Here is a 22,703-nt window from a genome sequence, read left to right on the forward strand (position 1 = left end):
TTTACATTAGAGAAAACTGTTTAAGAAATTATGCAAAGTAGACAAAAAATTAGGTATTTTGGAGTGAAAGTGGAAAAGGGCAGTTATTTTTTTAACATGAGAAATTGAGTTGGCCTGATCCACCCATTCTTAACAGCAGCTAACCATTTTGAATTAAGTTTTCTTCACTGCCAAACTCTCTCCCCCTTTGCAAAGTTTTCCATGAAGAACAAATGTAAGCTTTAGGTATTTTAGGACCCACAAATGAGCACTGCTCATTGATGTGTCTCAGAAAGCAAACCACAGCCTCCAGTTTGGATGACAGACTGGAAACCAAGTGCCTTTCAGAACAGAGCTGCCACAGAGCAAGGCCATTTCTGCTTATCCGCCTACTCTTCCCAGAGGGAAACTGGGACAAGCTTTCAGTGCCCTAATTCCCATCTAAAGAATTGTGCCCCTTGTCTTCTCCCCACAGGCAGCTGTAGGCTGTATTTAGACCCCAACACCATTAGCTGCATTCATCTTCCTTGGATTTAACAGCCCAAGTGGATGATTAACCAAATGAGCACACTTGAAAACATCATTTTCCTACAATAGTTTATAGGCTGTTTAAAATAAAGTTCAGCATCTGCAGCCTGGGAAAGAGGGCTCCTTAGGATTCAAACCCATGTTTGAATGCTTGCACGCTTGCTGGGAATCAAGGGTTCCCCATTCAGCTGTTCTTAGGAGGTTTATACAGTTTGCTGAACGGGCCATCCATACTCCACTTTTTGAGGGAGTTTCAAGGTGACTAATGAGAGCCAGTTGGGTGTAGGGGTTAAAGGCACTGGACTAGAAACCAGGAGGTGTGAATTCTAGCCCTGCCTTAGGCCTGGAAAGTAGCTGCTGTCTGGTGGCCCTATTTTGGGTGACCAAATCCTAACCCTGGGTGGGGTGGTTCAGAACTTTACTAACAAGGCTGCTATGAGGAATAAGCTGGGCATCTGATGAATAAAGCCTCTCATTTGTGCTCGGTTGGACTCTGGCCCTGGAGCAATATCCTGTAGAGGTGACTGGAGCTTGGTCTGGCTTGGTTATTTGGGTGAAGTTTGGTCTTGTTGGTTCTGAGGAAATGAACAGCGTTCTTTGGACCATTAGCTCAGCCACCTCTATAGTATACCTATAGGGTATACACCAGGTTACATCATGTACCGCCTTGCCAAAATTCACTCAGCCCATCCAGTCTGAACACTGTAAGCAGTGTCTTTTGAGAATTCCTCGGCCCTCATTTATCAGTGTGTATGTTAAAGCCCTTGATCTTCTTTCTAACCAAGTCTTGGGGAGGACACCACTTGTTTGTTGGATAAGATGAAAATGTCCATCTGTTCTTGTTCTGCCATATTTTTGAAACATCCATTTTCATTCTCAGGATCAGAGAAATCCATCACCACCACCACCCCCTTCTCTGTAGAGGCTGCCATGGCCTGCCTCAGGTTCACACCCTTCCATCCAGGCAGGGGTTTCTGGCTTTTCTTCTCGTTTTTTTTTTTATCTCTAGTAGGAATGTTAACACTGTAGAAGGTACTCCACAAAGTCAGTAATCCTACTGATAATCTCAGCCACTTTCCACCATGCCTTGCTCCTCTGACAGCATCAGCAGAAACTGTTGCCCCCATCCTTGCAGAAGAAAAGTCCATCACTTGTGGGAAACAGCCCAAGTGTCTGTATTTTGTTCTGCACCCTTCTACTCAGTTTTACTCTTTGGCTATTGTTCTAATTCCCAGCTTTGTTATATACCACCCAGAATATCACAACTGGGATAGTTTTACAAATATTGCTGTACATTTAACTGAAAGGTGATGATATTAGCAATCCAGGCTAGCATAATTTTCACATAGGAGGGTGAAAAGAACAACAGCTCACCCGGAAAAGCAAAAGTCAGTGCTGTGTGGCAATACCAGTTTACCCCATTTCATGGTCCAATTTGCATATTATGAAAGCAGAATGTGGCTGCCAACACTTTAGGGGAGGAGGGTTGGTGTGATGGATCTCTCCCACCCAGAGACGCAACTATGGGGCGGCAAGCGGGCATGTGCCCCGGGCGCCGCATTGGGGAGGCACCAAAATGGGTGCTGGGGGGTGACAAAATGGGCGCGGAATCCATGTTTGCCCCGGGTGACACAGGCCCTAGTTGCGGCCTGGTCCCACCAGCAGACCTCGGACCTTCATCCTGCCACTTTTAAGCCCACATCGATGATGCTTTCCCCCAGCTTGATGCCTACAGCTCCATCATCTCCATCATGCATGTTCTATGACAGCCTCCATCATCTCTACCTGGCACCCCCTGAAGCCATGCTGGCTGTGGATGGTGAGTGTCGTAGTTCGTCACATTGGAAAAGTGCCAGGTTGGCAAAGGCTGTGCTACATCATGACATAATAGCACTTTATGGAGTTTGGGGAGTGGTGGGGGGAATAACACAGTGATAACAAATAAAATACACCACAGAGTCTTTCCCCCTAGCTATCATTAACTCTTTCACTGCCACACTCAACTCGAGTCAGTTTTTTTGTAATTGTTCTTATCTGTCTTGTCTGGTTTTAATCTGCATCTAACAATCGTGGGGGGCTGGCATGGTGAGTGACTAAAGTCAGATATCGCATTTGTTTCTGTCTCATGATGTGGGATGCTTCTGTCAAGAGACACCAGTGTTGGGCTGTGCTTAGGGCAGCAGTTGGCCTCAATCCAGCCCTGTCTGTTTCTCGCCTGGCCTATTATTAGCAAAATGAGTCTCTCTCACAGAAAGAAAAGGAATTTCCCTCTCTCTCATGAGGTCTTGTTCTTCTCTTTCTTCCAGATGAAGAAATGAGGCTTTTCCATCCCATGTATTTCTTAATAGAGACGTTGGGCTAAGCTCATATCTTCATTCAAGACAACTGTATTACGAACGTTTTTTCTTTTTAATAGGAGATTCTTTTACTTAATTGCTCAGTCTTCTTTCAGCGCTCCATTGATGTTCAGAAGCACATCCTCTCACAGTTGCTCCTGCTGAATTCAAATGGCCAAGAGAAATGTGTCCCCTGTTCCTGAAAAGGCAAAACAAGGAGATGTTTTCTCCCTCTATTTCGTTCTTGCCTCTCAGTTTGACCAATCACTCTTACTTGAGTACTGGCAAACTTTAAATGAAATAGGGAGAATGACATACCAGAGATGATAAAACAGCCAAGAAGTAGACGATGGGAGAAATCTTCCTGTCTCTGATGCCCCAGAAATAGAACCTGCCAGTCGGAGCAGTCCTTATTAAACCAATTGTCTAAATTTGGAATAAAGGAGTTCCTTGCATTCACAGAAATGTAGAAAAAATGGGCTTCAGAGGAAAATCAGGTTCTAGTTTTGGCCTTTTCCTTTCATGCTGATGCCAAGAAAAAAATGATTCCAGCATGGCAAAAGAATTGCTTTTTTATCTTCGTAGGGTCCAGGTTGCATTCAGTTGAATGTTAAGTCTGGATTCCATGGGTTCCGCTGGGCAGTGTTGGGCTTCAGGATTTAGTGACTGTGGTCTACACAACAGATTTCCTGAGGTTTCACTGGCAATGGTGGCTGGCATCTTCAGAGGCAAGGTGGTCTATGCAGACCACAGGCAACAGAGCAGGGACTGACTGGGCTCCTGTCTCTATAGCCTAGCCTTTCTTTAGCCTGTCCCTAGCTTTATAGCCTGTTTAGACCATGGCCACGAAACCCTGAAGCCCAACACAACCCAACACCTACTGCCCATGAAAGCCTACACCAGTATATATGTATTCCCTTCTTTGATGTGTTATTCTAGCCTGCCTCCCTACAACTTGGATAGTTGAATAGGTGGTGTCATTGTAGATAAAATATTGACCTAGAATTAGTGATGCCCAGTTCAAATCCATGCTTGGGTGACCTTGCTCAATCATTCTCCCTGCCTTAGGATTTATTGATCCTGGCATAAGTCCTCCACCCCGACCCCTACCTCACACCCCACACCATCAGCCTCACCAGGTAAACCAGATAGGAATTGTGACCAGATGAGCTAATTCACTTTATTGTAAAGCTACATTGACAGAATCTTGCAAGTCTGAAAGTACAATTCTCCCACCATTCTTCTTTACAGCCCAAGAAACTAGGGAGGGCCCCTTCTGAGCCTCTTGCCTGGCCCATTATCCAGCTGTGGGCTATGCCCTCTCTTATCTGACTGTTCCCCAGGCAGCATCTCTTCACTCTGTCTCCCAAGGCCTTTCCCACATGCCATTACATACACCCTGCCAAGTGGTTCAGGTAGGAAATGAAAAGCAAGGATTCTTTGGGTGGCATTTGCTTGGACTGCTTGTGCAAATTAGCACTGAGACCACAGCAAACTCTTTACCTGTCCTTTGCTCTGGCATATGGCCAGCCTTGTCACCCTTGACAGTCATGCCAATTTCTTGGGAGGAAGAAGGGAATTTCAGCAAGAACTGCAATGAGATAAAGCTGCATCTCCCTTCTTAAAGAGGATCCTTTAGGAGTTTTGCATCTGAGTTTCCAGGTTTGGGCTGTGGTCTTTGTGTCTAGGTGTCCTCTTTGCTCTGTTTTTACACATTTCCGGCACATTTCCGTACCTGAGATTGACAGGGCTGTTCCATGATGAGCTGTAAAGGATAGGCTCTGTTGCTTCTTTTTCTCTTCTCAGTGGCCACATGTGGTCTTACAGACAGCTGAAATGCATTTGCAGGGGTTCCCAGCAAGGCGGGATGTGGGGAAGGGGGAAGAGACTCTCCAGCATTATGTAATCCTCCAGTTGCAATCCCTTCTCAGCTGTGAACTCACTGGGTGGCCACTGGTAATTGGCTGGCTTTGAGCCATCAACAGTCAATCTCTCTGGGAATTCACTGCCCATTGCTCCAATCATTAATAGGAACAGGACTAAATTAAGCCCTGATCCTTTTCCAACACTGAGCCAGTTCTCTGTTCAGATATGTATCCTCAGAGTCAACCTCAGTTAACCAAAATACATGACTTCAGATGTCATAAACTGCCCTGCATGAAGCATATGCATTAGAAGTTGGGCTTGCAAGGTTAGGCATTATACCCCTTTGCACATACAACCCCCTATCTTGCTAAAATGGGTAAGAAGCTGTGATCCTCTAGAACCTACCAGCGTCCGTCCTTGGTGATCAGGCTCATCACAGTTGCTGGGAGTTGAAGCTCAACAACCTTTGGAGACCATGAGTACTCCAGCTCCTGAAAGCAGAGATAACTTGTATTAATAGCCTGCATTAACCTAATACTGTGTCTTTCACAGAGCTCTATTATCTTAGTCCCCAGGAGGTCTAAACCAGTGAAAGTGTACATTGAGTTTCTATGAATTATCTTAAAAATAAAAAAGAACAGGTATAGCCTCCCATTTCCAAACATGTTGGTGTTCTAATCCCAGAAGCCCCAGCTGGCATGGCCAACATAGACCTAATCTTTTAGGAGGTTAGCAAGCTGGAAGAGAAGGTTCTCCTTGTTGGAGTTCCAAGCAAATCAGCATGCCTCATTAGCATGCTGATCCCATGATGCAATTCTCTATGTGTGAGGAAGCTGTTTGTTGCCACTCCCACTTCCTCTCTCTCTCTTTCCTCCTTCTTCCACCAACCAAGGAGGCACCATGCATGCTGGTCTCTCTCCCTCCATTATGGCCACATGCTTGGGCCTTGAAGAAGGATTCTGCCCCTATCTGCATGCAGCTCTTAGCAGCTATGAGGGCTAAGAGTTCATTAAGTTTAGGGAACAGAAGAAACAAAGAATCTTCATTTTTTCCACCAAAGATGGATGTAACTGAACCAAGAATAAAATCAGTAAGACCCTTTCTACTTTTAAACCTACTTTGTCTAAGCGTGTAATTCTTTATGCTTGGGAGGGCTGAGTGTGTAAGATCAATAACCTATATTTCTCTAAAGTGCTCATTAAAGCTATTTAAGATAACATTCTTTTTCTGTGCACAGCTTCTCCACTGTGTTAAGCTCTGCTCCATTCAGTGGTCCTCGGTGTCCACTAATGGCTTCACTCCTGAGTGGTACAAATTGGGGCCAGTTCATACCAGGATCCCCAAAGATCACATTTCCACATCCCTGAAGAACGGATGAGATATTAACTCCATTTACAGTATATAGAAAAAATGTTCTGGGTTGGAGAACTTTGTTGAAAAGCTCGAATTTGGGCACGTTAAATGTCTATTTCCTGTGGAAGCTGGACTCTTCCCTCTGTGATCCAGATTGACTATTCTGAGCCAAATTTCCCACCACTGATAAGCCAAGGCAGGACTAACTTGTAATTAGTGGTAGAACCCTGTGCTTTCTAGCTCTTTTGAGTTCCGGGGTCCCAGAGAGAAAATACTAATTGTTTTCTCTTCTTGTTTCCTATGTTGATGCATTTTTAACTCCATCGTCTTTTATCTATTGAAGTCAATGCCCTAGTCAACAGGAGCTGAAGGAGAAATAATTGGGGTTAAATTTCAGCTGGCTAGTTTTATTTCCACCACAAATGAGCTGTTTGGGTCATAGAGACTGGGACAAACATTCTCATTCCCCCATCCCAACACCCAACACCCATCAACCAACACCCATCGCTGAAAGACCTTGTTTGCTTGGCCTGCCAGATCTCTTGCTTCCATATCTGGTTCCCCCACAGAAGGACTGGGGAGAGGTGATGGGAAGTACCCTTACTTCTTGAGACCCCCGAGAACTACAACCAACCAGAGCAGACCCACCAAGCAAGATGGGCCAACGGCTCCACGCAACAGGAGGGGACTTTCTGGGTTGCGACGATAGCAGCAGTTGGAGACATCATGTAGGCTTGGCTCCTCTCTGTGGCAGCTTCTGGGCCCAGCCAAATCTCATTAAGATGCATCAAAACTTCAGAAGGTTGAGAAACAGACAGAACTAGACACAGCAAAAAGTTGGGGAAGATCTGGCAGAGGTTTGCTTGCCTCTGGGCCTTTGTTCCCATCCCAGCTGGGCTTGATTAAGTTCTCTTGGCATTCCGGCACGTTTATGAGCTGCTCGTTTCCAGCTCGGGGGCCTGGCGCAACAGCAGCCCTCCATCACTGAGACAGCCTGGAGTTGGAAGGGTGGGGGGAAATCTTCACTTTTCCACCTCTGGAGAGAAAAGCAGAAGGGGAGGGGTGAAGGAGCTGAAAAGCCCAGTGAGCTGAGTTCTTCTGGAGGTGTCTCCAGCTCTAAGGATCCCTCCAGTTTGCTTTGCTGCAGAGATCGGAAGCAGCTTATTTCTGTCTCTCCCATTCCCTGCTTGTGCCTTCTTGGAACATAGAAAGAAAGAAAGGGGGGAGTTCTGAAGAACGGGAAAGTTGGAGCTGACAGTTGCCATATTCGACGGTGACGTAGGCTGCAGGCTTGCTCGCTTGCTTGCTGGGGACACAGTTTCTCACATGCTTCTTGGAAACATGGCCAGCTGCGTGTAGCACCTCCAGCAGGTAAGAGAATGGCTCTCTCCCAGCTTGGTTTGCAGCGAGCTTTCTAACATCCACACCCTGTGCAGCAGGGACTTTCCCTTGCTTTGAGCCTTGTGAAGCAGCAAGCGGGGTTGCTCGAAGGCCCCCTTGGAGGGGCAGCTTTTCAGCCCAATGAAACAGATGAGCCCAGAAGCTGCAATGTTCCTTCCCTGAAGTGCATCTTGGACACTGTGATATTAAACCTCTCAAAAATTCTCCCTGCCTGGGAAATGGTTGACACACCGTTCTGCTTAATGTTGGGAGTGTATGGGTGTGTGTGTTGGGGGGGGATTGTATTTAGTGCAGACCCACAAGGGGGGCCCAGGAAGAGGAAAGTCAAGGGCTGGAAGAGGTGGAAGAGGAAAGTCAAGGGCTCCTTCATACATCTTGGACTATTTCACAACTGCTTCCAGATGTGTTTTATGCACAGTCTTACCTAAAGAGATTAACCAAGCAACTGCATAGGGGAAGCTGATTTTTGAACCAAACGGTCCAGGCGCATCATTCTAGAAACAGCCCTTTCAAGAGGGTCTGAAGATGAAAAATCCTACATTTTGCGGGATGCAGACTTACTACATGCTTTCACGGCATATATTTGCGAGGAAATTTGACAAAAAGTCCATGGGACCCATTCTTAGGACTTGCTGAAGCTCATCTCTTCTTTTTCTTGGACACTCTGATCCAGCAAAGCTTCTAGCCATAGGTCATCAGTTGGTGAACTGCAAGTTCTTCTTAAACCTAGCAAAGCTTTTTTATTATTATTATTATTTATTTATTTATTTATTTTTCAAATTTCTATCACCGCCCCTCTCTCCCAAAAGAGGGACTCTGGGCGGTTTTTGCTAAAACCTAAATCGCTAAATTGCTTAAACCTGCTAGAGGAGGGGGCTTCCTACTGCAGTTCGTGGCTTGGCTAAGTTCCTCAAGTTGTCAGGGATCATATTTTCTGTAGAAGTTAAGTTCTGTAACCTATGGAGTCATTCCAACCTGACATTTTAGCCTTTGAGAGGTTGTTACCTAAATTATTTCAAGTGCTGCATTATCCAGATGGTTCATAAATGGCTGGGTAAGTGCCTGAGGGCATAAGAACCACAGAACTTTCCATCTTACATTTATGCAACACAATGGTTGGTATATACAGTATTTTTCCTCTAATAAGAGTGAGCAAACCCCCGGTGGTCCTATGATTGGAGCTGCATCATGGACTTCTCTCCTTTCAGTTTGGGATCTAAGGCTACTCTTTCCATCACTACAGCTAGCTCAAACCTGAATATTTCTCCTGACCCTTTTAGCAAACCAGATCAATGCTAGCCATTGGGCAAGTCATATGGCTGTCACTCTATTCCATCACTCCCAAGATGTGTTGGAATGCAGGTCCCCTCATCGTCTTCCAACACGGAGAAGCCTGCTCCAACTTCATCAGTTTCAAGACTAGCTAATGAATGAGCAAGGAGGGAAAGTGTGAGTGTGTGTGCACAGGGCTCCCTGCTTATCTGAAAGCATGAACAACAAGCATGAGACAGTGTGCGGAAATTAGGATAAGTGGCTCTTGTGAACATCCCACTTCATTCCAAGGCTGTTGGGGCAATCATCTCATGACCTCATCAGAAGGATAGGAGTTGGGATTTCCAGCCCTGTTTTTGTTTTCCCCCTCTTCAATTTATTGGTATGTCAAGTGTCAGAGCACCTTACTTCCCATCTGAAAATCACTTATGATTTCCATTACTGTAATTCAGCTTTAAAACTGAATTTCAGTGTTACTACCCTGGGGTAAGGAGCACGTGGGGCTCTAGCCCTGATGTCTTTGCCCACCAATTCAGTGCTAAAGCAACCCCTTCATACCATGCACATCTGAAAACTTTTCAAATTCTTTTACCCCTCAGATTTCAATAGCAATCTATATTGGGCCAGATGTACCAGCTTCCAGTCCCTTTATGATTTGAAGGGTTGGTGTTATTTTTAAAGCCATAAAATTGGCTGGGAGCAAGGAATTTGGAGGACTTTCTTCCTATAGCGACCTGCCTGAACGGGCTGTTCCTGCCTGCTCCTATGTCTCTATCTTGTTGGATGCACAATCAGGATGGAAGGCTGCATCCGTCAAATTCAACTTCATCTTCGTTGGCTGACAGGTTTCCTTACTGATTTGCGAATCTCCCCCACCCCATACTGGCGTACATTTTTGTATCCCTTCCATGATACACATGTTTTTGTTCATTTTTCTGATGGAGACACTTTTGGGAAGTAATCCTTCTGTAATAGAATTTGCTTTTATGAATGCTTTCTTATCAAATGCATGTCTGGGTTTCCATATACTGCAGCTTTTGCAAACGTGAACTCAGCAAGTTCATATAGAAAGTGAAGTTAGTCGATTCCCCCAGTAACTGAATCAAAAGTCTTTGATTGTGGAAGTTAGTCATTGTGGAATTGGAAGGGACCACAGATCTACTCCATCACTCAGCAATGTGCAGGTGAACTAGTCTAAGGCAGTGTTTCTCGACCTTGGCAACTTTAAGATGTGTGGACTTTAGCTCCCAGAATTCCCCAGCCAGCCTGCTGGCTGGGGAATTCTGGGAGCTGAAGTCCACACATCTTAAAGTTGCCAAGGTCGAGAAACACTGGTTTAAACCATCCATGAAAAATGGCTGGCCAGTCTTCTTTTTAGAGAGTGCAGAAATGAAAAACCACAAACTCCATAGATTGACCGTCCCACTGTTGTACAGATCTTACTATCAGGAAGTTTTTCCATATATTTAACCAAGAGTCAGGTAGCTGCAACTTCTATCCATTATTTCTGGGAAATCCGTAATAGTAAAGGCTAGCATTTTTTGACAGTGGCATTCCCCCACAAAACTGTTTTTCCCACCATGTTCATTTTACAATCACTTTTAAAAAATCTTTTAATATTCTTATGTGCTTTTGTATTTTTAAGGTGCATAAAATTCCTTGTACTTTTCTAATTTTAGAAGGGCAATGTAGGACACAGTTTTAAATAAATAATTTACTCGCTGGATATTTTACATGAGCCAGTTCTCAAAGTCTATCTGAAAGTTTGCTTCAAGTTCATTTTGACAGTGGGAAAAATTTCCTCAGTCTTACGCAGAATGGGCTGTCTTTTACAGAGGTCAGATTGTTCTTGTTAGTATGAAAGCACCCAGGAATTTTCTTGGTTCTAACACTCCTTGTAAAAGTTATTAGCAGGTGGCAAAACATGCCTGACTTTGAGGGAGTGTATCAAGATCCAGAAAGTCACAGCATTTTTGCCAGAAATCAGTGCAAGTCTAAATTAGGGGCGCTACTGAATTTGCCTCTAGGAAGTTCAAGATAAATACTGCACTTTCATTTCCAAAAAAGTATGTACTGTCCAGCAGGCATTTTGGTAATACTTGAAAGAAAACCCAACTATTTTCAAAAGGTGTTCTATCCATTTTCAAAACCAGATTTGTCTGAAGTATGGCTAAATCAAACTGAACTGAATGTAAAGGATTTTTCTAAACCAAAATATTCCCCACGTTACAAAGGAATGTTACATTTAAAAGCATTTGCAAATGTCTTTTCATGCTGTGCCGGGGTGTTCAGACAATGTGGCCAAAAATGTCAAGATGATAACAACCAGGCCGGTGTGCGTCACGTAAAAAGCAAGGGGAGCTTCAGTTGAGCTGTTGCGGCTGCCATCTTGATTTTTTAAACCATACCCGTGGACACCCCAGTTGCTACGTACGTAGCAATAAATGGAGCAGTGTGAAGTGAGGAGGGAATAACATTTGGTGAAAGCGGCCAAAGGGTCGTTAAACTGCACCACTGAGCCAGGTAAAGGAGAAAGAGTAACTTGAGCAGGGGTGTGCAGTTCCGAAAATCCATGAACACCCCACCCAGCTTTGTAATATGTGGAAAATTCAGCTGCAAAGGGGCTAATGATGTCTGTGTATCTTTTTGTTCTTACTTTTTGGACAACTGAAGCCATAGTAGCAGCATCTCTAGGAAAGTTGGTGCTCCTACCTTTTTGTACAAACAGCATCGTGCCCTAAAATGAAACAAAGTCCCCAATTTTTGACCCTGCCCACTCTTGTGATATTACCACTATACTCCCCTGCCCTCTCAAAGACTGAAGACACTGTAGGGTAGGGGAGAACTGTTTCTCTGCAGCTAAAATGCATCGCTGCCCTTAGGGAATGGTGCCTGAGAAGACCCACCACCTAGATCTTTGCTTAATAGGCAGGAGTCGGGAGCATCCACCAAAGGGGGTTGAAAGAGGTATGGTGGCCACTGTGACTGCAAGATTGAAGCCCTGCCTCTTTTCAAGGTGCAACTTGCCTAGAAAAGAGGCAGAGCTTCCCTCCTGCGGTCACAGCCACTGTATCAACTTTCAAATCCCTCCCCACGGACGCTTCTGGTAGAAAGATGGCCAGTTGGATGGCTGCCCTTGGCAATATCAGGATGCAGGGAACTGTGCTGTGATCTTACAAGCAGCATGGAGGGCTCTGAAAAGGACAGGAGCTCTGTTGGGGAAGGTGGAGGGAACGGTGGGAGAAGTCGGAGGTGGCCGCTCCTCTCCTGAGAAGAGCAGAAATCAGATGCATGAACAGAACAAGAGCAGAGGCTGTTCCCAGCACAGGAAATGTTGCAAAAGGAAAAAAAGAACGAAAGTGGGAGTGAAGCAAGGCGAGAGGATGGATGAAACACCGTTTAGGAATGTGGCTGCTAACCTCCTCTGGTTGCCATTCTGATAACTTCCCTCAAAATTCCAAAACTTCAAATTTCAGTAACACAACCATCCTTCCAAGATGGTTGAAGACTCTACCATGTCTAGTTGTTGGTACACAACCTGATTTTTTTAAAAAAAATGCTCTCAATTTTGAAGCAAGTGCAATCATGTCTGGCAGGGGAGTGAGAAGGCCAGTATAATGGATAAGGGTGACTTGGGCTAGTCACTCTCTTTCAGACTAATCAATCCCACAGGTTGGTTGTTGTAGGAAAACGTGAGGAAAAAGTGCTATACAGATAGTCCTCATTTAGCAGCCACAATTGGGACCAGCAACCTGGTCCTTAAGCGAAGCAGTCGCTAAGTGAAACCGCAACTCTGCTACAATCTGACTTCAGCTTTCCTTTGCTTTACAGACCTGTGAAGGTCGTAAATGCAAGGACTGGTCTCAAAGTTACTTTTTCATTTCTGTTGTAATTGTGAATGGTCACTGTATGAGGCAGTCGCTAAACGAGGACTACCTCTATGTACTACCGAGAGCTCCTGAAATGGGATATAAATCTAACTCTGCATAGTAGCAATAAGGAAATGTTTTAGCTGTTACTAGTGCTAGGGTGTAGAATTAACCCTGATGCATCTACTGCAACATACTTAAAGGTATTTCAGTAAATCCTCATCTGCCTTGGCTTCCTCCCTTTGCAACTGTTTTACTAGGATTCCACAAATAGGGTCCAATTTGATTCAAGCACTTGCAACCATTCAGAAGAAGTATTCAGCCAGGTTCAATCTCCAACCCCAACTTTTTTTGATTTAGACTTATTGGGCCCAATAAAATACAGTATGTATGCTTGGAAGTACCCAGACTGACATAAATCAGTCCAGAGATTTATGATTGGACTACACTGTTCCTCCTGAAGACTGTCCCATCTTATTCTCTTGCAATCAGAGGTTCCAAAATCTCTGTGTCTATGTCTAGAGATGAAGAACATTTTTCATTTATTTTCTGATAATTTGGCTGAAAAATTCAATCCCAGTTGAGCATATTAAAATGCCATTGATTTCACTGGGGTAGTTAAGTAGGGTTTTTATAATCATGGGGTTTGCAAGTATGCCTTAATACACTAAACTGCAATCTTGTATCCAGTTAGCTGAAAGTCTTCCCCATTAAACTGAGCAAATCTATTTTGGAATAAGCATCTGCAGGATGATGTTTTAAAAATGATGCTTGCGTCTCTCAGCAAGCCAGGGTTGGGGGCAAAAAAGACACCAGTTACATAAACTAGTAAACTTGGTATTCCATAGATCTCCACATCTCACTTCTAATCTGTTTCTGTTGTATTTCCTGGTCACTGACACATACACCCTCTTTGGGAACAACCAATCAACACATCAAATCTTTATTGGCTGTGTTCACACAACCTGGTTAAGTTGGTTGTGGAATTCCCCTGTTTTCGATGTGTCCATGATCCACTGAACCATACACTAGCCAAAATAAGCAAGGCTAAAATTAGCCAAGCTGAGCATGCTTAGCAGGGTTTTGAGTGGCCTAGCTAAGTACTGTATGTTGGGTGAACCCGTCCATTCCTTGCGACATTTCAGCAGAGTTATAGAGTGGTAGTGAAACTGGGGATGGGAGAAAACCAGTGAAGAATAGGAGTGCTTAGGGTTCATGTTGGGGTAGTAGGACTCTTATTCCAGTGGATCTCCCCATTGTTTCTGAGCTGGGGGTGTCCATACATGGATGGTAAAAAAAAAAAAAAGTCGAGGGAGCTGCCACAATCAAAAAGCCCTGCCTCTTTTTGATATACGCTAAGCATGTGATACATGTGAAAATGAGAAGGGACTTCAATCACACAGATGCTGTTGCCATCTTGACTTTTTTGCCCACTAATCCCTGCAGACCACCACCACCCTGCTTCTGAGGCTGAATTCCAGATGCAAATACTTAGACAAAGAATCTTGTTAGCTCTTCCCCTCAAAAGCAGTGCCCATAATGGCTTGACTGTGCGACAGGGGTCCTTAACCTGGGTTCCATGAACTTGGGTGGGAAAAAAATTACGGCTTTATTTTCACTAACCTCTCATTGAAATTTAGCTTTTCATTCAGCGATGCAGGTAGACAACCATGTGATGTATGGCCCCTAGACTCTAGATGTGTTTGTTGACTTCAATAATCTCGCTAACATTCTTTGAATTGGTTTTTTTAATATTTCGAAAACTGCATTTGAGTATTTTGTTTATTTAATGCATTTAAATACATTATTTTCTGAGAAGGGTCTATGGGTTTCTCCAGACTCTCAAAAGGGTACTTAGCCCAAAATGATTAAGAAGGCTTGCTCTAGAAGGCCCTTGGTTTTCCGCCATAAAGCAACTGTTAACTGCCAACACTTTTTTTTTTAACTAAAAGAGGTTCTTGGCTTGGTCAGGCAAAGCATCAACACACAATATGCATCAATATACCATGAAAGATGTGCCAGTTGCCTAGGCATGCATGCACATGGAAGGCCTGTAGTGAAGAGATGGGAATCCGTCCTGTTTGGGCCAGACAGAACCATTGTGTAGATATTCAGAAGCAGTGGCATGCGCAGGATCCTGCTGCTTTTGTCAGAGGATGAAAGAGCATTGAAGCATTGCACCATAACCCCTATTCCTTTGGAGTGTGTATGTGATATTGTCACATGGGTAGAAGAGGGGTGGGGCTTGTATTACAATGGCACAACACTGCTTTCATCGATCTGACGCACACACACCCTCGCCCCCAGCAAAAGTGTTAGCATTTAAATTCTGGAGCTGGCAAAGTGTATATACATATATAGTAAAGGTAAAGGTTTCCCTTGACATGAAGTCCAGTCGTGTCCGACTCTAGGGGGCGGTGCTCATCTCCGTTTCAAAGCCGAAGAGCCGGCGTCTGTCCGTAGACACTTCCGCGGTCATGTGGCCGGCATGACTACATGGAACGCCGTTACCTGCCCGCCGAAGCGGTACCTATTAATCGACTCACTTTTGCATGTTTTCAAACTGCTAGGTTGGCAGGAGCTGGGACTAGCAACAGGAGCTCACCCCGCCACATGGATTCGAACCGCCGACCTTCCGATCGGCAAGCTCAGCAGCTCAGCAGTTTAACCCGCAGCGCCACCACATCCCACATATACACATATACATATACACATATATACACAGAGATGCTGTCTGTCCATCTGTCTGTCCATCTATCTATCCATCTATCCATCCATCCATCCATCCATCCATATCACATACATGCAAACACACACAAACAGAGAGGGATTGCTTTCTGTGTTCTGCAGTAGACAAATTTTCTACGTAAATACGACTTCTTTCTTGCCTGCAAGGAAGCATCTTATCTGGTTGTATCAGCGCCTGCTGATACTGAGTGCTGAGCTGAGTTTCTTTTGCAAGAGATATTTATTTCTCAGCCTGTATGGTCTGATAGCATGATAACAATTGTTCCAGGAATGAGATGGCATTTTAGATGGCCTATTTCTTTGTTTTACTGTAATGAACTTTATTTTAATCTCTTGCATCCATGTACTTAAGCATTGTTGGTTTTATTGTGGCTTAATTTTAGACTGAATGTATAATAATAATAATAATAATAATAATAATAATAATAATGTGACATTTTTTTAGAAGGTAAAATATGTTATGTCTTTAAGAAAAAGCTTAACGCAAATGAACACGGATAACAGTAGAAAATGTGTTATGTGCCAAATGTTTGCCAGAGGAAGTGGTTCTTTATATAACTCAGAATAATATTCCGGCAATGTGCTAAATTCATCATATGAAAAATCTCTTTAAGTGTTGAAAATTCCAAAGTGCTTCTGGATACAGCCAAAGAAAGCTACAGCAGGTCAGGCTACGGCATATTTTGGACATGGCCCTGATTCAAAACAAATTTGAATCAATTGTGGTTCAAAAAAGATTGGAAACCAATCAGAGCTCGCTTTCAAATCTCTCCCGGCCAAAACCTCCTGCAGCTGCTAATTTGACATTTGATAACTCCGTATCCCAATAAAAGTGCAACAAGGCCTCCAGGTTTCACCCAATTTCAAAAAGAAGAACATTGCAGTTTTTGTGAGCATAAAATCGACCGCCATCCACGGGCATGAAAAACCCTCAGCATCCCTTTCCCCACAAAGTTGGCAGCTCACTCTGAAAAGATCCCAATGCTTAACAGATTCTGCTTAATTCTATTTAAAAAAAAATCAAATCCTTAATGCAAGTGAGTTGCTTTCCTTAATGGGGTTTTTCTGAAGCGAGATTTCATCAGAGTAGGTGGCCCCTGAAGAGGGCTGAGCCAAACTAAGGAGTTTTGCAAAATGGGGCCCAAACCAAATCAGCGCATATCCCATCCCAGCACGAGGCACTTTTTACGACTCCAAGAAACTGTTGCCAGATTGTTTCTTTAAGCAGCCCCACATGTACATGCCTACATATAAACATTTCCATCTCGTTATATCTGAGGCCAATGTAAAGCCTCTCCTATTTTTTTTTCTGTTCATTAAAATCAACAGTCCAATAAACAGCTTTACCACACATGAGCCCTCAGGAGAATTGTTCCCAGGTGTGTCTGTGTGTGTGTGTGTGTGTGTAACAAAGATCAAAATGACAGCCATAAAAATGTGATCAAAATCCCACCGCTTTTTAACACGCGTTGCATGTAAGAAGGGGGCAGAACTTGATGTGCTTGGCTATTGTGAGATTTTTATCTCCCCACCCCACCCCAGTGCAGAGGGGAATGGCCTTGAGGGACAGGAGAAAGAACCACTACCGAAACAACCGTCAGAGAAAAATCTCAGTCTGGGGCAGACATGTAATCTGAGGAAGCATCTCAGACAAGCCCCTCCCTGGTTCTCATGACGATAAAGGGAGGGAGGGGGGAAGCGCATTAAGACTTGCAAGATTCTGTTGCTATAAAAGGTAAAGGTAAGGGTTTCCCTTGACATTAAGTCCAGTCGTGTAAGACTCTAGGGGGCGGTGCTACACGGAACGCCGTTACCTGCCCGTCGAAGCGGTGCCTATTAATCAACTCACATTGGCATGTTTTCGAACTGCTAGGTTGGCAGGAGCTGGGACTAGCAACGGGAGCTCACCCCATCATGCGGATTCGAACCACCGACCTTCCGATCGGCAAGCTCAGCAGCTCAGCGGTTTAACCTTATAATAAAAGTAGTATTAGCATGCATGACTTTGGTTTCCTAGTCTGATCTACCTTGAAGGGGCTCTCTCTCTCTCTCTCTCTCACACACACACACACACAGTGGATGCTCCTGCTTGCCATAGCCTGCTGGTCCTTGTCTTCAGCTATTGTTTGGCTTGTAACCAAACCATTTTAGGTTTTGTCAGCCATATAAATTGATAAAACAATTGTCTCTGCTGCTCTGCCCTAAGAAAATTCCCTGGATTGATGCCTTGGTCATCTGTGAAAGGCAGCTAATCAACTCTGCTTATCTGGGTGGGGAAGGAAGAAGGGAAGGTTGTCCTATTCATGACTTATCCTGGTTCAGCTGTTCTGGCCCGTGGGCCCCCCTTCTTCTCAGTGGATTCGGACAACGGAATCTCTCTCTGCCTCCTTAGGTGCAAGACCACCGACCTTGACACACAATGTGGAAGTCCCTGTTTTCCGCTTTGTACCTGCTTGGCCTCTTCCTTGAGAGCTGCAGAGGAGGGAAGCTGCTGGTGTTTTCAGAAGGTAAGGGAGCTGCAGGGGCAGTGGGGGGATAGAGATCTAGAGAGCCAATGTCTTAACAGGCCAAAGACGGATTGCTCTGGTGGTGATGTCTATAATAAATCAATGCAACGATTAACGAGTGGAATAAATGCTGGTGCAGTTCGTGGCCCTCGTGAAGGCTGCTTTCTTGGCATTCTGCAGGCATTCGCCTTTGCACGTCTTAAACACAGCTTAAATTCGGATGGGCGTCTTGCTTCTGTAGCTGAAGGCCATTAGACCGGTTTATACACAAACATGCACATGTACGCATACAGGCAGACACAAAATTGAAGCCAGGAGCCTCCTTGGATTAATGTTTGGCTTTAAATGGTTTAAAGCAGACTGCTGCTATTAATTAAGGTGCCAGCTATACAAATGGAAGGGCAGGCAGTTGAAAAATTCATCCAAGGTCTCCATGTTTCCGAATTCCAAGATTGACTGGATGTGAATTCAGGAGGGAGAGAGCAATGGGCCAGATTTCCTCTTGGCTTCTCCAGGGCCAGATTCTGGACTTTCTGCCCTCCCACATGAGCACTGGCATGGGGGGGGGGTCTTCCTTTTTCCTCTCCCTTTATTACAAAGGAAGGGTCTTGGCTGCTTCTGTGTTTAGGACTCATGGCCCTGGGCCCCAGTCTTTCCAGAGCTTCTGGCATTAAAGGAAGGTACCTGTAAAGGAATTTAGAACGGACCTTGGGAAAGGATGCGGCTTCCAAGATCCTGTCTATATACCCTACACAATAAAGTCGCATTCCTGGAATCCTTGCAGTGTCTATTTCTTGACCTCGCCTACCTCGAAAGTCTGACACATTGCCTTTTGGCACATTCAAGGATTATTGTGATGATGTGCTTTTAATTAGGACCAGCCATAGTACTATCAAGTGGAGAGGTCACTTAGCAGTCACTTAATTGTCCTGACAATTAATGGTCTTGGGAAAGCAAATCACACAGAAAGGGAGGACCCACAACTTACCATAGCTACTAGGAGCATTTGAGGTTGTGTACTTCGAGGACAGTTGCAGCAGGATTGGCCAACTTTGTGCGCTCCAGAGCTGGATGGGAGACCCCTTGGAATCCAGAGCTATAGACTAGTCTGACAATAGAAAAATATCCTGGACGATGGCAGTGATAAACCCTTCCAATTGTTGCCAAAACTCCCTGATGTAATTGTTAGCAATCAAGCTCAACTTGATGGAGGCTAACATTTTCTTAAAATCGAGGATTTAAAAAAGGCTATCTTTCCTGCTACCTTTAAAGCATGAGAACTGAGTTCCAGCAGCTCCCGATCCTGCTTTGATTTTTTCAAAGCGTGAAGAATTGATGGACTAGGCCTAATTTAAGATAGAGCTCATCATGGCTTAATGACTGGATGCAATTATATAGAGCTCTTAGTGCTCATGGTGTTTTATAGAGTGCAAGCTGGTCATTGGCCATAAAATAAAAATACTGTTAAAAACTACAAATGAGAACACGAAGTTCTTGCCCCTAGGAAGCACACACTCTAAACTTGGATCCGATTGAAATCAGAAAGAAAGGGGAAGGGGAAGGTGTTCGGGGTCAGCAAAGAAATACCTGAACCACTGAGCTCCATCCTTGAATGCACAAAGAACAAGCAAAGAGAAAGGGCCATTGAACATCTGAAAAGTGCCTTTTCTTTACCACTAATAGTCAATCTTCTCAAATTGACCTCAAAACCCATATCTCACTCTGGCTGCTCATGTGCTCAGCTGACCCAGATGGAAAACCTGTGGAGAATTGTTTCAGCAAAGGAGAAATCCAGAGTTCACACAACGTTTGGCAGCCGAACTCCTGAATTCTGGCTTCTGTGCCATAAATCTTCGAAAGAGGGTCGTTCCCCACGAGCATTAAGGCAACTTTCAGGTGGAACCCAGGCTTAAAAGGTGCCAATTTCTGGGTTTTCTCCACTGTCCCTAGCTCTGGAAGGGCAGCTCCCGGTTGTAAAATAGAGACCAGATGTGGGTCACGTGCATCTCCCAGAGTGCTCCAGATTGTGCTATGAAGGGGCTGTGGCCCGACATTGATTCTTCAGGGATGTGATTGTTTTCCCTGTTAAGATACCCCCAGTTGAAATAAATCAGTTTTATAACAATAAGTTGAAACACATTGGAACCCAGATCCTGCCCTGCAAATGAGTTGAACGTGTCAGCTCCCTCCAGTCCGGTGACGTCATTGCCGCAACCCTCAGAAGGAAAAAAAATTAAAAACAAAACCCTCCGAGCCACAAAGCGGTTGCCTGCCTCTGATGTAGACCTTGGCCAGCTGCTGAGCTAATCTGCTGCCAGTTCTGATTGACAGGCAGAAGGCTCCTTGGGGCTGCTAGCTCAGTGGTGTTGCTCGTTGACGGATAGCAGTCTGAACAGCCCCTGGCAGTTTGCTGCAGGCCACCGCGAGAGACCCTGGCAAACTGGTGAGGGGCTGCCGGCACCCCGCCCGGGCTCGAAAGAGAGGTGGCCTCAGCTGTCAGTTCCATCTGATCCCCAACTCCATTTCCATTGTGTGGGGTTGTTCTGTCAAGTCTGGAAGTGGCCAGTTTTTGTTGGGAAGCCTCTGAGTGTGCAATTCTGCTCCTTCCAAATGGTACGGGGTCACATGGGAGGTGTTTGGCCCAGAAACAGTGGATTTGCGCTAGGTGCAGTGTGAAAGATCCAAAGGCTGCAGCCACTCTAAAGAAGGATGATGTCTCTTAATGGGGAAGGCCCCCTGCCCCTTGTTTTGCAAGGAGAGAAGCTGGATTTGGGTCACAGACCTGGTAAATGTACTGTATAATGTATACGCTGATACATTTGTGCAGTTTTCTTGTCAACAAGGCTGGACTGGTTGGCAGGGTTATTTCCCAGGATGTTGTTCCGATGTCTCAGTCGAGTCTACAGCCTTGCAATTCACTGGAAGCAACCCATCCAAGGATTAACCTGGCCTGACCCTGCTTAGCTTCCACGTCCAAACTAGGGCAGGCAGATGCTTCCACCTGCTGACATCAAAATATTGACGAAGCCTGTGAGTTCATGTGCTGCGCTAATCTTCAGAAAGCCTAACCAACGTTAACACAAGTCAAGTTGAACATGTTAAAAGTGCCTGCCATGTTTTTACCTGACCTAATGAAACATGTTGTGTAAACACAGCTAGAGAGGATGTGGCATTTCCCTGTGTCTTCTATTCACATATCTATTGCTTCCCTCCATCTCTCCCCTCTCCTTCCTTCTCCTTCTGAAATATTGAGCAAACTTTCATCAGAACTTGAAGCTCCTCCAGAGTCACATGAAGTCATTTCAGGGGAAGTGCTGGTCTCCCAATTAACAAACCCATGCAATGTGCTGAGAGTTCCAGGAATGCTCTTAATGTGTGTGATGACCTTTGAAAACACTTTGCGCAGAGGCTCGGTGGGGGCGGCTGGCCAGTCTCTCTCCTGGCTTCTTTTTGGTCTTCTGCCTGCCATCTGACACAAAGCCTAACAGTGCCTTTGTTTGTACAGGTAGTCCTCGCTTAACAGTTGGGACTGGAATTTTGGTCACTAAGCAAGGTGGTCGTTAAGCGAGTCCAACCCAATTTTACAACCATTTTTGCAGCTGTCGTTCACATGGTTCCCCATTGATTTTGCTTGCTGGAAGCCATCTGGGAAGGTTGAAAATGGCGATCGTGTGACCCCGGGATGCTGCAACCATCGTAAATGTGAACCGGTTGCCAAGCACCCAAATTGTGATCATGTGACCGCAGGGACACTGTGACAGTTGTAAGTGTGAGGACCACTCGCAAGTTGGGTTTAGCACTGTTGTGAGTCTGAACCGTTGCTGAACGAATGGTCATTAAGCAAGGACTAGCCATATAGTCCACCTTCCTTCTCTTAAGCTCTCAGAACAGAGAGGTGGATGTTACCTATGTCATGCCCACATTCATGAGGTATTACATGCCTCCTGGTGGTCAGAATAAGCAACAACATCTTTCTAAATGCAGTGTCTCTTTTATAAGCCACGTGCCCCTACTTTCTGGGGACATGTCTCATCCCAGCTGTGGTCAGATTATACTGCCTTTTCTTTCTTTTGGTCTACGTATTTTGTTTCCCCAAGTAGTACCATTAGGAGGGCATCACAGTTACGGGTTATATTAAGTGGACATGAGGTCAGAGAGCCGGTTTGGTGGGGTGGTCGAGGGACTGGAGCAGAAGCTGCAAGACTGGGAGTTCTAGTCCAGCCTTGGCACAAAAGCCAATTGGGAGACTTTGGGCCAGTCACTCTCAGCCCTAGGAAGAAGGCAAGGGCAAGCCACTTCCAAAAATGCTGAAGGGAAGACTGAAGGGACTTGTCCAGGCAGGCACCAGAGGTCAAGAGGGAAGGGAAGGAAGGGAAGGGAAGGGAAGCTCAAAGAAACTTTCCAGGTCTAACAGGTTCTTAGCCATCCTTGGCTGATCTCAAAGAACTAAGTTGGATCGAGTCTGAAAGATCACCAGGAAATCCCAGGGTTGGGAAGTTAAAAAAAAAAATTCTAGAAGAATACAGTAGCAAGCCATTTCGAAATTATTGACATGCCCCTGAAGTACCAGGAGCTGGGGCTGACTCACGGAAGTCTTTATTTAGGCCAATTTGGTGGCAGCACCTTGCTGTCCCTGGCTGATCTCATGAAGTCATAAAATCCCATGAAGCCACCAGGAGTTCAGCTCAACCCAAAAAAGATTTTACCACTTAGATTCTTTTAGTGGCTACAGTTCAAACAATGGCCCCCTGAATCCTTAAACAAGTCTAATTGTTGGTGGTTCTCAAATACTCCTATCCTCTCCTGGTTTGGTGGCTTGGTTTTCAGGGACATTGAGGCACAAC

General features: G+C 44.9%; 1 protein-coding gene across 1 annotated transcript in view; it reads left to right on the plus strand.

Annotated features, from left to right (window-relative positions):
- Positions 1–7,068: 7,068 nt before the first annotated feature.
- The window catches only part of COL16A1 (collagen type XVI alpha 1 chain), a 178,165-nt gene continuing 162,530 nt past the window's right edge, over positions 7,069–22,703 (plus strand). The window contains exons 1-2 of the mRNA XM_063312279.1: positions 7,069–7,433; positions 17,745–17,859. Of these exons, the coding sequence (XP_063168349.1) occupies positions 17,772–17,859 (88 nt within the window). The 5' untranslated portion in view covers positions 7,069–7,433; positions 17,745–17,771. The remainder of the gene's footprint in view (positions 7,434–17,744; positions 17,860–22,703) is intronic.

This window comes from Candoia aspera, chromosome 10, assembly GCF_035149785.1.
Source record: "Candoia aspera isolate rCanAsp1 chromosome 10, rCanAsp1.hap2, whole genome shotgun sequence".
NCBI classification, from domain to species: domain Eukaryota; kingdom Metazoa; phylum Chordata; class Lepidosauria; order Squamata; family Boidae; genus Candoia; species Candoia aspera.